At 38.5% G+C, this 16113-nt stretch overlaps 1 protein-coding gene across 2 annotated transcripts; it reads left to right on the top strand.

Moving 5' to 3' along the window:
• Nucleotides 1-394: 394 nt before the first annotated feature.
• Nucleotides 395-12585, top strand: LOC138712056 (ankyrin repeat domain-containing protein 6-like). Of its 2 annotated transcripts, none has more exons than XM_069843459.1 (6): nucleotides 395-623; nucleotides 1411-1660; nucleotides 2650-2712; nucleotides 4401-4454; nucleotides 6913-7017; nucleotides 11775-12585. In XM_069843459.1, exons 2-6 carry the CDS (start codon nucleotides 1412-1414, stop codon nucleotides 12294-12296), a joined length of 993 nt encoding a protein of 330 aa, XP_069699560.1. In that variant the 5' UTR covers nucleotides 395-623; nucleotide 1411; the 3' UTR covers nucleotides 12297-12585. The 2 variants fall into 2 exon arrangements, with proteins under 2 accessions (XP_069699560.1, XP_069699554.1); XM_069843453.1 differs by having other exon boundaries at nucleotides 6913-7023.
• The last annotated feature ends 3528 nt before the right edge of the window (nucleotides 12586-16113 follow it).

Genomic DNA, 16113 nt, shown 5'->3' with positions numbered 1-16113 from the left:
AAACGATTTTGCGTGTGAATCAGTGAGCTCTGAGCTCACTGGCATGGATAAATATACTGTATAATAAATAAGAAATATATAATAATAAAATAATAATATATAATTATATTCCATTTTGAATCTTGTTATATTTATCCATGTCACCACTCCGAGGTCTTTTTTTTTATCTTCTCAGGTTCACCATCTCCTGAAAGAAAAACCGATGTTCATTGCCAATTTAAGGCAAGACAATAGTATATAAATAGAGATAACAGCGTCTCCTGTAACATTTTAATGTCATGGTCTTTTGATTAACGAAAAGTCAACACGTTTCAGTCTTTCCAGTTTTCTATTTTTCTTCCATTTTATATTTCACGAAATTCCTTTACATAGTTAGCGTTGACAGCATTGTATCTCAGTTATATGTCAGCGTCGGTCTGCGTAGCAATTGTGGAAAGAAGTAGGAGTGTGTGTGTTATTATTCGTTTTGAAACAGAATTAGCGGTTTATTTATTTTCTTTGTGGCATCTTATTAGTCGCTTGTGTTTTCCGATAATACGTGGATTGTTGTGAGATCGTAGAAACATTTGTTAAACCGTATTGTTTTAGTAGTTGCTGTACTTCGTGTTTTCCTAACCTTCCAAGTAAGTATTTGGTCGATCTTAATATTAAAGACTGTTGCCTTTTTCAGACAAAATATTTCGTGGAGGGCGCGCTTCCGTATAGGGGCAGTGGCATTTCCTCTAAGGTTAGAGCCCAATTTAGGCGTGTGTGTATTAATCGAACAAATGCCATATAAACATGCGTCCTATTCTCAATATTTTCTAGTCTCTAATTTTGTATTAATACCTGAACTGGGCTCTAACCTTAGAGGAAATGCCACTGCCCCAGAATGGAAGCGCGCCCTCACTTATTTCTTAACGATGTTTGCAACTTCGTAGATAAAAGGTGACATGCTAGCAATGCCTGCCGCTGATGATTATGGTATTAGTATTGCTAATATTCCAAGATGTGTAAATGAGCAACTGTAGGTTCCTACGGTCACAAACTTCCAAAGTTGTTGCAATTTTCTACTGTATATGTCAAATTTAATATTGTACTAAATTACAAACAAAAGAAAATCAGGAATGCAAGTTAAGTAACCTAGGCCTAGAAACGATTTATCTAAACATGGGAAGGTAGGCCTATATAATTTATCCCCACCTTTATGTTATTCTGAGGCAAGCCCTTGACATCAGTCAGTGAAGCTGTATTATTCTGGTCCAACACTTTGAGAAACGAATTTATACATAGGTACTTGATAACATATTTGACTAAAGTGAAGTATTTGATAGACAGAAGTGGCCTTGAAAGCTGTGATGCCACTTATTCCTCACAGTTTAGGTAAGATAGATGAAGATTTCACTGTTGTTCTTGCTTTCTGGTGTGCAGGATGGCAAAACCCAATCCCATTCATGACCTCAAGCAGAGGGTGAAGACCCTGGAGGGTCAGGTTAGAGTGCTGCTTCCTCTCGTAGAGGAGGTGAGAATCCTCAAGGAGAGGATGGACTCGTGGGCACTGCATGGTCTTGAGGCAAGGAAAGAAGAGGTGAAAGGGGACAGCAACGACCTTGAGAAGCTGAAGGAGAGATTGGAGCTGAAAGAGAAGGAATTGAGAGGGCTGAAAGAGGAATCAGAAAGGGTAAGAGTTCAGCAGTTAACGTATTTACAGTTACTGCTGAACACCTTAGATTAGGTCACAGTTAAGGCTTTATTCCACAGAACTATTTGCTCCTACCAGGCATTCACAAAATGGGTGACGTGTGTGGGAAATTGGAAAAGACTTAAGACCGATCTGTAACTGTGTACAAAATGTGAAGATGCAATTCTATGGCCGGGAGGAAAAAGGTCTTACGTAATTTTTTTGTAAAACCAAGATTTTTATATATTCTGAAAGCGGAAACAATTCTCTACAATCTGGTAAAATGGCTAAAGTGAAATAAGACTCCTGACTGGATTTATAGAGTGTTACAAAATGTCCTAAATACATTTTGAATCGACCACACACAGTATAAAGGACTTAAAAATATAATTTAATACTTTATTCCATACAAACCATCACAAATTTACTTTCCATGCTTCCCTATTAAAAAGGTGTAACTTGTATTTTAGCCATTTTATGACATACTGATGCCCTTTCCTTTTAAAACCTAAAACACCAGGGTAAACAGTCCTATAATTGCTTAAGACCCATTTTAGATTCCTAATAATTTACACTTCTCATTTATTTTGACATGAAAAAGGTCTTATGTTTAAATACTCTGCTGTACTCAGTTTGGATTCTAGTCTTAAAAGGGCTTAACTGCGGCTATTTTTGGAAATAATCAAGAAAATTGTTAAATGAGCAACATTACTTATTTTAGAAGAAATATAAACAAATAATATCCAGGAAAAACCTCTTAATTAAAAAAACTCTATAATTGACACCAATTTCAATCTTTCTACTGCTCTCCTGAAAAGTATAAAATTTTTACTAAAGACTTTTTTCCTCCTGGCCACAGAATTAAAAATGTCGTGTTGTTTAGAACAATATATTCAGTAGTTGGTTGTGTTTTATTTTGTTTCTCATCATAAACTTACTGTCACCTTACTGGCTAGGCTACGTTGAACCTGATTCCTTTGTGGTTACAGGAGAAAGCAGAACTGAGACAGAAATATGAAGAAGAGCACCAGTTGCGGCTCCAGCAGGAAGAAGTAAGTGCTGAGCTGTTACCATGGTTACAGATAAAGTAATTGTACAGTTGAAGGTACATTAAAGGTTGGAGCAGTAAGCAAGAAAAACTTCAAAATAGGCCGACACGCAGGCACTAAAACGTGTTCAAAATGGGAACTTAACGGAATAATAAGAGTGGGTATTCCATTATATATCACTGTGTAATGACAGTAAAACTGCTGCCAATATCCTTACGATGAAAAAAAGGCGGTACCGTAGCTAAGTTACAGGAAACCGAGAATTGTGTTAAGATTAGAGAAATTAGCCAGTGATGCAACCAATTCCTTTTCCTCTTCCTGATCAGTTTCAGCATCATTATTTCTTCACCCACTCTTGCTAGAAAAGTCTCATTTCTTATTCTGTCTGTCCATTTCACATGCTTCATTTTTCTCCATATCCACATCTCAAATGCTTCTAATGATTTAGTCGCAATGTCCATGTTCCTGCCTCTTCATACAATGCCACACTCCACAGAAAGAACCTCACTAGTCTCTTTCTTAGTTCTTTTTGCAGAGGTCCGCAGAAGGTGCTCCTTTTTCTATTAAAAGCTTCCTTGGCCATTGCTATCCTCCTTTTGACTTCCTGGCAGCAGCTTGTAGCACACCCCAAGTATTTGAGTAGTTGTCCACTTGCTCTACTGCATCATTCCGGATTCACAAGTAGGTATATGTATATTTGAATGAGTTTTTCTTTAATATTGTGTGGGATTTCAGTCAGTTCAGCTCTTCTGTCTAAAATCGGATTCATTATCCATCTGTGGCTGTCATAATTTTTCGAGTATCTCCAGGAAAATAGTAAAATAATGTTTAAAACTGTTCAAACTTAATTGCACGTCTGCAAAAGGAAACTTGGTATTTGTCGTCTCATACTGGACATAGCTAAATTTACCATGATTTATTTAATACACTAGGATTAATCAAATTTATTTTTGTAAACCAGAAATCAAGTTTCCTTAAAAATTTGTCGGTTTTATCTCTGGCTGTTAAAATCTTAGCCTTGCAAGCTTTATTCAAAGTGTTTTAAAGATATATCACCAAGGAAGGCACGTCTAAGAAGAAAAATAGAATAAATTGGAAATTAGGCTTGCATATTCAGATTTCACATATTGTAAGTATGGTACATTAGAAGTTGGCTGCTGTCGACTGGTTTTCAGTAATATCATTTTTTCGATTTTACACGGATTTAAATATTACGAATGGGGTATATGTACGGTGGTGTAGGAAGGGGCAATAAAAGTCTCAGTCGAAAATGGGTACCATCTTCAAGAAGTTTGGCGGCCACTCATCTAGATGACCCTCGGCCCGTTTATTTTAGGCCTTACGAATATCCGAATTAGCCTACGATCTAGAATTACAGTATGTACTGGTAGTGTATTCGATCGATCTGTGGCGCATTTCTTAAGAGTTCATAATGAAAATGAAGATTATGTTCCTGCAGATGTCCGATTTATTTGATGGCTTGTAACATTTATTTAATTCTGTAATGAAAACCATTGCAGGATGAGAGTTTTTACTTTAAAGGCTTTGCACATACATTATACGTTGGTAGCTGTTGTCTCATTTCCTGATGCTGTATACCGGACCATCAGCTTGATTCCTTCATGAAACCTGTTGCTTCAAGTCAGACTATCATCTGAGCTTTGTGTAATCCAGAATTGTTTATATTACAGAGTTACCAGGAGCAGCTGGAGGCTGAGCGGGAGATGAGGCGCCAGCTGGAAGAAGTAAGTGTGAGCTGTTACCATGGTTACAGATATGAGGGATTTTACGTCCTCCATTCAATCAGTGCCAGGCAGGGCATTTTCTTTCCCAAACAAGTTAGGAAAGTTATCGATTAGTATATCCTGAAGTTTTAGAGTTCAAACTCTGACCCTAAATGCTTACATCAGGATGCTATGAAAGGTATAACCTAGTTGGGTACAGAATAATAATGGAGTATGACAGCTGTAAGTGTCATTGCTACTAAATTGAAATGGTCGGTCTAGATACTTTTTAACGACACAAACGCACTAACACTGCGAAACTAGTGCTCTACAAAATGTTAGTGCTGCATGTGAGCCGTTCAGAGCAGAAGTGGTGTAAGTCAAAAATGGGTAATGAGGGTTAAAGTAAATATTCTGTAAAGTACAGCGCAAAGTAGCAATTAATATTCAGTTTATTTAAACTATTAGTAGTCAGTGGATAGCAAGAAGGCCATATTAATTGCTGTTTTGCGCTGTATTTTACAGAATTTTTGCATCATTATCCAATTTTGACTTACACCACTTTTGCTCTGAAAGGCTCATATGACAGAAAATATAATTAGGTCGATAATAATACTGAAGAAGTATATGCAATATATATTATAGAACATAATAGTAAACATGATGCTCATTAACTGTATGGTGTTATCTCCCTGAGTTTTACGATGTAAGAGTAATGGAACGGAGAAAAATTCTCTCCAGTGCCGGGATTTGAACCCGGGTTTTCAGCTCTACGTGCTGACGCTTTATCCACTAAGCCACACCGGATACCCACTCCAGCGTCGGACAGAATCATCTCTGATTAAGTTCCAACTCTTGGGTTCCCTCTAGAGGCCGCCCTCTGCACTACGTCATAGATGTCTATGAACGTAGGACTGAAGTCCACACATGTGCTGAGGTGCACTCGTTATGAGTGACTAGTTGGCCGTGATCCGAGATGATTCTGTCCAATGCCGGGGTGGGTATCTGGTGTGGCTTAGTGGATAAAGCATCAGCACGTAGAGCTGAAAACCCGGGTTCAAATCCCCGCGCCGGAGATTACTCTTTCATCGTATGATGACACAGAATATCTGCATGGAAATATCATATGTACTTGGGTACATTAAAATAATATATATCCCTAAGTTTAGACACTCTTGATGAAGCCTTCAAAAATACTTTCTTAATATTAGAAATAAAAGTATGAACAGCACAGAAATTAGCACGAATTTCCTCTGCTGCTAAATAAGTGAAATGAATAATGTTTGGGTACAGCCTTTTGAGACCGTCTAACATTTCGCATGTCAGTAGAAATTTCTTTCCGGGACCATCAGGTGACATTGTGCCAATAACAACATTTGCAACGTATGTCCCTACACTATCCATACTCTCATCTACAGACACCCATATTTTGTTGTTGCCCACAGTATTACATATGCAATTCAGCACAACGGTAGGTAATGCCCATGCATTGTTGACTCTCGTGGTACTTTTCTGTTCATATACTTCTAATGAAGTTCTTAAAGTATTTATTTTCGAGTTTCTTAAAGGGATGTCAGCACAGATCATCATTTCATATAAATCAGTAAAAAGTCAGATTGGTCACTAACATCTGCGTCCGAAGTTGATGAAGTAATAAACAACGACAAATGTCCCTCATATTCTAGTGTCACACGATGTATTTTGATACCAGTGCGTTTTCGCACTTTCAGTTCTACTTTACACAGTATCTTTCCATTTCTTATGCAGAAATAGTCCTTTCCAGTTTGCAATATAACCGAGTGTAAGGTGGATCTTGCTGGAGGCATTCCTTTGAAAGAAAGAACAGAACAAAAATAAAGAAATATTGCTGTTAGAAAGTGTATAGTTTACAAATTATGTTAAATTAAATTAAGCTGCAGCTAGTGACATGGAAATGGGACAAGCTTGTGTTCAGAGACGAGCCCACTTACAAAATTATTTAAAGAAATAGACATACAGTACAATATAACATGGATTCATAAATTAAAATAATATTAACGCAGAAGTCTAAATGAAAATGCAACTTACTCAGTATTAGCATCAGATCACAATGTAGTCATAACTTGGTGTTTAACATAAACAATATTGACAATGGAAATGCCTGTATTGTACTGTGATTCATAGTCTTTGGTACCTGCTTGCAATTCTACCCTGCATATGCAGTCACGTGATGTAATACGTGTACCAGAAGAAACTACTTGATCCGCTGTACGTTTGGGAACAAAAATACGCTGCCTAGTCATTACACATTTTAATAATGATAAAAATAATAATAATTATCATTATAATTTTTAATCATGATAGAAATAACAATAATACTTATAATCATAAAATCATCATCATCATCATCATCATCATCATCATCATCATAGTAATAACGTTTGTAATCAAGTTGTCGACATCTGACGTTCTTCTCAACCAGGTTTGCTTTTAATTATAGAGTAAAGAGGAAGCACTGCGACTCCATCGAGAAGAATTGCAGGCAAAGGGAGAAGAAGTGAAGAAGCTTGTAGAGGAACTGCAAGCGGAGCGCCAGAAGACAGCAGTAAGTGTGAGCTGTTGCCATGGTTACAGTTATGAGCAATGATTGATACAAACTGTTACAATGGAGATTGCGACCAGCTGCAGTTGGAGAGCAAACTTAATTTTAGTTTTCATATTAGTAGGCCTACTACTACTACTACTACTACTACTACTACTACTACTACTACTACTACTACTACTACTACTGCTGCTGCTACAAGTACTACTACTATTACTACTGCTAATGTAGTTATTGCTACTGTTAGTACTACTACTACTACTACTACTACTGACATTACTGTAGTTATGCTACTGTCACTACTACTGACATTACTGTAGTTATTGTTACTGACATTATTGTAGTTATTGCTATTCTCACTGCTACTGACATTACTGTAGATACTGTTACTGACATTACTGTAGTTATTGCTAGTCTCACTACTACTAACATTACTGTAGTTACTATTACTGACATTACTGTAGTTATTGCTATTGTCATTACTACTGTCATTACTGTAGTCACTGTTACTATTACTGACATTACTGTAGTTATGGCTACTCTCACTACTACTGGCATTACTTTAGTTATAATTACTGTCACTACTACTGACAGTAGCGGCCGGTGACTGAAATCCTCAGTGAGGCCTGATGTAACTAGTTTAAGTAGGTCTAATTCCTATATAGATTTTTTCATTGATGGTATTATTATTATTATTATTATTATTATTATTATTATTATTATTATTATTATTTTCCTGTTATTACTGATGTTAGTAAGCTGATTAGTATATTATTATGGTCCACACCTGTGGAGTAATGGTTAGCGCATCTGACCGTGAAACCAGGTGGCGTGGGTTCGATTCCCGGTCGGAGCAAGTTACTTGGTTGGGGTTTTTTTCGGGTTTTCCCTCAACCCAACATGAGCAAATACTGGGTAACTATTGGTGCTGGACCCCGGACTGATTTCCGCGGCATTATCACCTTCATGTCATTCAGATGTTAAATAACCTAAGTTGTTGATAAAGCGTCGTAAATTAACCTACTAAAATATTATTATGTAGTTACACTATTATTATTATTATTATTATTATTATTATTATTATTATTATTATTATTGTTGATAAAAATAATAAAATGTCACTCACCAAATAAGTTGCTATTTATACAATAGGTTGACCCTGCGCTCCTTCTTCTTCGCATACTTGTCAATGACGTCATCATGCCATGTCGTCCTCTCCCAGCTTTGACAATATTTCAGCCTCAATCGAAGCCATGGCCAATGCTGAAAGTCGGTCCTGAGTCATGGAGTTCCGTAAGAATGTCTTTATTCTCTTCAGGCAAGAAAAACTTCTTTCTGTGGAAGCACTGGTCGCAGGAATTGTGCCTATTAAACACAACAGCTTATATACCTCGGGCAGAATTTCCTTCGATTCTGAATCTATCATTGACCGGATTAACTTACTCTTTGTGCTCTTACGAAATGTGTCCTCAAAATGAGGAGAATACAATGTTGCAAGTTCATTTTTCAGTTTCAACTTGTCGAAAAATTGTCCGTAAGTATCCATCAACGCATTAAAAGCACTGACAGGAAAATTTTCTTGATGGTTTTGAAATTGACATGGATCACCCAACTGAATAAATTCAACCTTCGCCATGTCTGAAAATCTTGAGTTTAGCTGAACATAAATATTATCCAAAATCTGGAAATACAGCTGTCGATATTTTCCAGTTACACTCCTTTCAACTGGAAGCTCATTACACCTTACATGCTTGTCGCAATCAGTGCTTTCGACGTTTGAAAAAAGTTCAGAGAATTTCTCTTCGTTTCTCATTCTTGTAATAAAGGAGAGACAATCTGACACTGCATTCCAACAGAACTGAATATCATTAGATTTATTCTGAAGAATGCTGTAGAGAATTTCAGTTTTCTGAAATATGTAGTCGAAAACCAGCAATAGAAATTTGAATTCAAACTGCTCTAAATTATTTTTGAAACCCAAAGCTTGTCTCACTGAAATTGAATTAGAGTCAGGTGTGTCCATTATTTCATTAAACACTTCAATTAGTTTTTCTCTGTGTTCACACACGGATGAAACTACTTTTGCATTGGAGTTCCATCTAACTTCACTGTGTCCTGGTATTCCCTTGCCTAGAATTCTTTCCAGAATGCTACTCCGCTTTGAAGATCTGTGAAAGAAGCTTGGAATTCCCTGAAGAACTGAAAAGAATCTTTTCACAGCAGGTATTCTCGAACAACTTTGTTGCAATATTAGATTTAGTCTGTGTGCATAACAGTGAGTGAAAATAGCCTGAGATGCGAACTCGCGAACTTTAGCCTGAAGTCCGTTCAATTCTCCCGCCATTATGCTAGCTCCATCATATGTTTGTGCAACCAGTCTTTTGTCAATATTATCATATCTTTGAAGAACATTTTGCAGAACCCTACATAATCCCACAGCACTTCGATCTTCATCGATATCATAAAAACCAAGAAAATATTCTTGTATTATTCCTTCTTCATCCACAAATCTCACAACAATAGAGCACTGAGACTTCTCGGTGATATCCGTCGTCTCATCAACAATACATGATAAGAAATCTGCTTTCTGAATTGCACTGTCTATGAACAGCTGAATTTCTTCTTGTATGCACTCAATCAGTTCATTTTGAACTGTTTTTGAGAGTCCGCGAAAATATCCCATGCCCTCCCAGTGTTGCTTTAATTCGGGATTATTATTCAAAAGGAGCTGAAAAATTGCCTTGAAATTGCCTGGATTAACTGAATCCGTGGTTTTGTTGTGCCCTCTGAATGCCAATTCTTGTTTACACAAAACACACGTTAAATCAATTAATGATTTTTTTTCACTTCACTATTGTACTTTATTTTTTAATTTTTTTCTTGCTCATTTAGTAGTTCTGAAATGCTACGAGTTTGTTTCAGTAACTGTTTCAATGTAATGAAACAATGCATATGCTCAGCTGAGGAAGCATGTGTTGAAATTGCCCTAGAAATATTTTTCAGGTCGCTGAAGCCCTCAGTGGACCACACTGTTCTTTTCTTCGACAGCAACAAGCATGGCCAGCAGAAAAGTTTATTACGCACCACACTACCACATAGCCATTTATGTTGCCCGTACCAGGATGCATTGAAAGCTCGCGTTTTAAAATTGTCTTTCTGGAAAATTGTTAGCGATGGCATAAGTCTATCTTTGTTTAAAACATCCCTTCTTTCAATATCATTTCTTCTCGAAAAAGGATACTTTAACAATGAATTAATTACATCATCATTGTTGTTCGCAACTGTTTCACTTTCCATTTTCCCGAAACACACAATAACACTGGACGTATTCACTTCGTACTATAGTTGTGAAGTACAATACTACAACACCCTTGGTTAAGTCATAAACTGAGACACAAGGGGAGTGAACAGTGTGGGCTCGTGCCTGCTAGACAGCGAGGATTTTTATGTTATTTGCCTCTTATTTAGGAAGCCAAGCCACCACTGTTCCCCCAACTTCCTTATCCGCATCCCTTCCCACCTTTCAGACGACCATTCACAAGAGACCGGTCTATGGGACAAAGAGAATGGTGGGTGGGGGACACCGACCAGGCCAGAAGAATTGTGCCTCAGTTGCAGCATTTCAAGTGCAACCTAAAACCCTCAAATATACACATTTAATGTGGAAGCTAAACCCGACCAGAAGATTTCGGGCCTCAGGAACAGATTTTACTGCAAGACAGGTCTATATACATCACAAGGTTTTCGAATACTTCTACAACGTTACATGCTTCATTCAAATACATAATGTTACGTATATAAAAACACAAATTTTGAGTTAATTTAAGCCAGTGACTGAGGCCGGGCATCACTTGCCTCAACCAATTGGCCACCACTGACTACTGACATTACTGTAGTTATGGCTACTGTCACTGCTATTGTCATTACTGTAGTAATTACTGTCACTACTACTGACATTACTGCTATTGTCATTACTGTATAATTACTGTCACTACTACTGACATTACTGTAGTTATGGCTACTGTCACTACTATTGGCATCACTGTAGTTATAATTACTGTTACTATTACTGACATTACTATAGTTATGGCTACTGTCACTACTATTGGCATCACTGTAGTTATAATTACTGTTACTATTACTGACATTACTGTAGTTATGGCTACTGTCACTACTATTGGCATCACTGTAGTTATAATTACTGTTACTATTACTGACATTACTGTAGTTATGGCTACTGTCACTACTATTGGCATCACTGTAGTTATAATTACTGTTACTATTACTGACATTACTGTAGTTATGGCTACTGTCACTACTATTGGCATCACTGTAGTTATAATTACTGTTACTATTACTGACATTACTATAGTTATGGCTACTGTCACTACTATTGGCATCACTGTAGTTATAATTACTGTTACTATTACTGACATTACTGTAGTTATGGCTACTGTCACTACTATTGGCATCACTGTAGTTATAATTACTGTCACTACTACTGACATTACTGTAGTTATGGCTACTGTCACTACTACTGACATTACTGTAGTTATGGCTACTGTCACTACTATTGGCATTACTGTAGTTATGGCTACTGTCACTACTACTGACATTACTGTAGTTATGGCTACTGTCACTACTACTGACATTACTGTAGTCATGGCTACTATCACTACTGCCATCAGCTTCTCTCAGCCTAGTGAACTGTCACCTAGCTGACTGAGCTTCCTCTGACCAGATTGTTTTGTCTGCTGCAGGAGCACAGAGCTGCGGCTGAGGTCAGGCCCAACCTGGAGCAGAAGGACTTGCTAGGCATGACTGCGCTACACCGGGCAGCGGAGCAGGGGGACACACACAGGGTGCAGCTGCTCCTGGATGCAGGCAGCCAGGTGAACGCCGAGGATCATGAAGGCCACACGCCCTTGTGGCTGGCAGCACGTGAAGACCGCCAGGATACGTGCAGGGCGCTGCTGGCTGCCGGGGCGCGGCTGGATGTGAAGGAGCGACCATCTGGCTGGACTGCTCTGCATGTGGCTGCATACCGTGGGTACCCTGCAGTGTGTGAGCTGCTGCTGGCAGCTGGGGCGCGGCCCAACGAGCCTGATGCAGGCCAGCGGACTGCACTGCACTATGCAGCATGTAACGGCCGCGCCCCAGTGGTGCAGCTGCTGTTGCAGCATGGCGCTGAGCGGGGGGCGAGGAACGAGATGGGACAGACGGCCCTGGACCTGGCTCGTCAGCACAAGAAGACAGAAGTGGCGGCCATGCTGCAGAGTTGAGCAGGCGCAGTGCTGCCAACACGACAGCAATACCATTATACCACAGTAACCAGCTGGAATGTGTTGTGTTGGCATCACTGCTCTGCGTGTAATGCTGTTACTTCATTGCTCTAGGCTGTCGTTACTCTCGTGTTGTGTGGCTTTGTTGTTGTTGGAGTTTGATACACCACTGAGGCTTTGTTAATATTATTATTATTATTATCATCATCATCATCATCAATATTCGATTGTCTTTACAATTATTTTTTAAATTACTGTAGAAAATATTCAAATAAAAATATGAAAAGTTGTTCATGTTGGTATCACTGACTGTGTAAAACGTACAGAATTAGTGTTATTGTGTGATCGTGATACGCCACTGATCCCTCATCATCTCATGTGGACTATTTCAAGCACAGTAAGTAGCCTATGTCGCCTCTCACTGTCTGATTAACATGATACGCCACTGACTGCCGCTAGTGTTCCTGCTTTTCACATGCGCACCAATACTACAGCCAATTTTACGCCTATATTTATTCGCACTACCTAATTATATGAAAGAAAGCATTTCCGTTGGCATCACTGGTCCTGCATGAACTCGACATTCACACCTAGCAACTTGTAAGTTATTAATTACGTCCATAAAGTACGCCACTGATAATTTGAAAAACTGAAGTACGGTTTACGGTCATCTAGTCCACACCTGTGGAGTAACAGTCAGCGCGTCTGGTCGCGAAACCAGGTGGCCCAGATTCGAATCCCGGTCGGGGCAAGTTACCTGGTTGAGGTTTTTTCCGGGGGTTTCCCTCAACCCAATACGAGCAAATGCTGGGTAACTTTCGGTGCTGGACCCCGGACTCATTTCACCGGCATTATCACCTTCATATCATTCAGATGCTAAATAACCTAGATGTTGATACAGCATCGTAAAATAATCCAATAAAATAAAAATAAATGGTCATCTACTTTGTGATCGCCATATTGCAAAAGGATTAAGTGTGAAGTTGAGCAGACTTTGTATCTCACGATATGCGAAGAAGTAAACTAGCCCTATCAATAGGCCTAGGCCTTTCCCTGTACACCCCTGTCAATAGAATCAGACATTTACAATTTGTAACACAGACAATATCGGACACCACTCAGGTATTTTTTGCCTTTCTGTGATTGTACATTGTCTACATAATTATCATCAGACATACATGAGCCTGAGTTATCGTTTCCATTCACTTCCTGTGCCGACGTCAGTATGTGGTACGGACATCAGTTTCTCCCAATACTTTCTTGTTTTCATGCACCCTTCAGTCGGTGTAGCCCTACATAACACAAGAATGAATCTGGAAGTGAAAAATGACGATCTTCAGGAAATGTAGTCCAGCTACAAGTTACTCTACAAAATTTTAGGTCTATGTTAGACATAGCGCCTACCTACAGCCTATGTTTTCGAATTTGATTGGCCTGCAACTTCTTGTCTATGTTATGTCCCTAGCAAGTTCTGTTATACTTACAAATGTCTTTTAGAAAACCCCGGAGGTTCATTGCCGCCCTCACATAAGCCCGCCATTGGTCCCTATCCTGAGCAAGATTAATCCAGTCTCTACCATCATATCCCACCTCCCTCAAATACATTTTAATATTATCCTCCCATCTACGTCTCGGCCTCCCTAAAGGTCTTTTTCCCTCCGGTCTCCCAACTAACACTCTGTATGCATTTCTTTATTTGCCCATACGTGCTACATGCCCTGCCCATCTCAAACGTCTGGATTTTATGTTCCTAATTATGTCAGGTGAAGAATGCAATTGTGTTGTGTAACTTTCTCCATTCTCCTGTAACTTCATCCTTCTTAGCCGAATGGTTAATCAATTTAAATTAAAAATTATATACTTTTACATGATATTGATTTGTGAGCGTTAGCCGATTTTTGTAGGTTACTAACTGAAAGCACCCGGCGTTGCCCGAGTTGTTCTTTTTGCTCCTTTTTTGTAATTAAACTGGTTGTTAGACTTTTCGGTCGTACCAAAGAATCAATATATACATATATCATTTAATTTATATTGGAAGATTTTGAGAATGCTACAAAATGTTGACACAACTCCAAAAAGTTAATAAGATTGTCCGTCTCCAATGGATTCCAGCACACTGTGGAGTCATGGGAATGAAACCGCAGACACACTTGCAAAGAAAGGCACAACAATAAAACAAAAATCTAAATTTAATTTCCCATATTCCTGAATAAAACGCTTGATCACTACAAAATTTTCTCATTCATACCTACAAGAAATAGAATCAAATGCTAAAGACAAAAATGGATTACACTACTTTCCAACCCAGATATAATCCCCCAGAGACCAAGGAAAACAGCAGTTGCAGCCTTCAGACTATTGACAAATCATGACTGTCTAGCAAGTCATCTCTACAGAATCGGTATCTCAGCTTCACCCATATGTAACGATCCAGCAGAAATGAATGAAGACCTGTGAAGCATTAAGATCAGAAGAAACTACAGTTCAAAAGTATTGGAAAGCACGACTGCTAATGGCTTCCTTGCCAGATGCAAGGCACTAGACAACAACAACAACATATTGGAAGATTTCTTTACCCCTTGACTGCTGCTGCCTATTTTTTTAATATGACATGAGAAATTATATCTCACAAATTCAGAATATATTAGGCCTACATTAATTGTTATTATGTCTCAATCAGGTTGCCAACAAGGGGATCCGGCTGGCCCTTTACTTTTTAGTCTAACAATTCATCCCCTTATTAAAGAACTTATTAGTGAACTCAACCTTTTTTACTTAGATGATGGTTGCTTAAGTGGAGCCCCTTCAGATGTTTTGCAAGATCTTAATAAAATCATTCAATTCGGTTCAACTATAGGGTTAGAACTTAATCCTGATAAATGTGAAATTTATTTTTGTTCTAAATTTAATCAAGCTGTTTTCTCTTCTTTTCAAAAACTTGCTCCGGGTATTTTACTAATGTCAAAATCCACTTTAAAGATTCTTGGATCTCCCGTCTTTTTGGAAGCTGCCGATCACATCGCTGAAGAAAAACTAGTTTCTTTGCAATATTACTTCGATCATTTAAAACTAATACATCCTCATATTTCTTATTATCTCCTTAAAAATTGTTTTCTAATCCCTAAGATGACTTACTTTATGCGTACTACTCCTTTATGGCTTCTTCCAACTTTCGTACATAAAGCTGATGCTCTTTTACGATCCAGTTTGGAAATGATCCTCAATATAAATTTTACCGATACTAGTTGGACTCAAGCCTCTCTCCCAATTAAATTTGGTGGTGTGGGCATTCGGAAACTTTCTGACGTTTGTATACCTGCTTTTCTTTCTTCTGCCTTTGGAGTTTTCCGTTGCATCAAATTGCTCTTTCCTTTATACAGTGATGCAGCTGAAATCTGCCATGTGCGCGATGCTCTGACAAGTTGGTATACTCGTACTTCCTCACAAACCACTCATCCTCCTGCCCATCCTGAATTTCAAAAACAGTGGGACGTTATCTTTTCCCAAAAAATTTTAGATACACTCCTTTCTTTCACATCCGAACAAGACATTGCACGTCTCCTAGCTCTTCAAGAGAGTGAGTCTGGAGCTTGGCTACACGCATTACCTTCTCACATCGGCACCCTAATGGATAGCACATCCTTTAAAATCGCAATGGCTTTACGCCTTGGTTGTAAACTCTGCCAGCCACACCAATGTATTTGCGGGGGAATTGCTGATATTTACGGCCATCATGCACTCAGCTGTGCGAGGAGCAAGGGTCGCATTCCCAGACATACATCACTCAATGATACCATTAAAAGATCTCTGACTTCTT

This window comes from Periplaneta americana, chromosome 2 (genome assembly GCF_040183065.1).
Source record: "Periplaneta americana isolate PAMFEO1 chromosome 2, P.americana_PAMFEO1_priV1, whole genome shotgun sequence".
Lineage (NCBI taxonomy): Eukaryota > Metazoa > Arthropoda > Insecta > Blattodea > Blattidae > Periplaneta > Periplaneta americana.
This window is presented reverse-complemented; position numbering and strand designations above follow the sequence as displayed.

What these genes read in the sequence shown, in the direction of transcription:
- LOC138712056 (XM_069843453.1), top strand. Translation starts at nt 1,412, where the DNA reads ATGGCAAAACCCAATCCCATTCATGACCTCAAGCAGAGGGTGAAGACC. An exon ending in TGAAAGAGGAATCAGAAAGG is followed by an intron (nt 1,661 to 2,649) that starts GTAAGAGTTCAG and finishes TTGTGGTTACAG; the next exon opens with GAGAAAGCAGAACTGAGACA. An exon ending in TGAGGCGCCAGCTGGAAGAA is followed by an intron (nt 4,455 to 6,912) that starts GTAAGTGTGAGC and finishes TTTTAATTATAG; the next exon opens with AGTAAAGAGGAAGCACTGCG.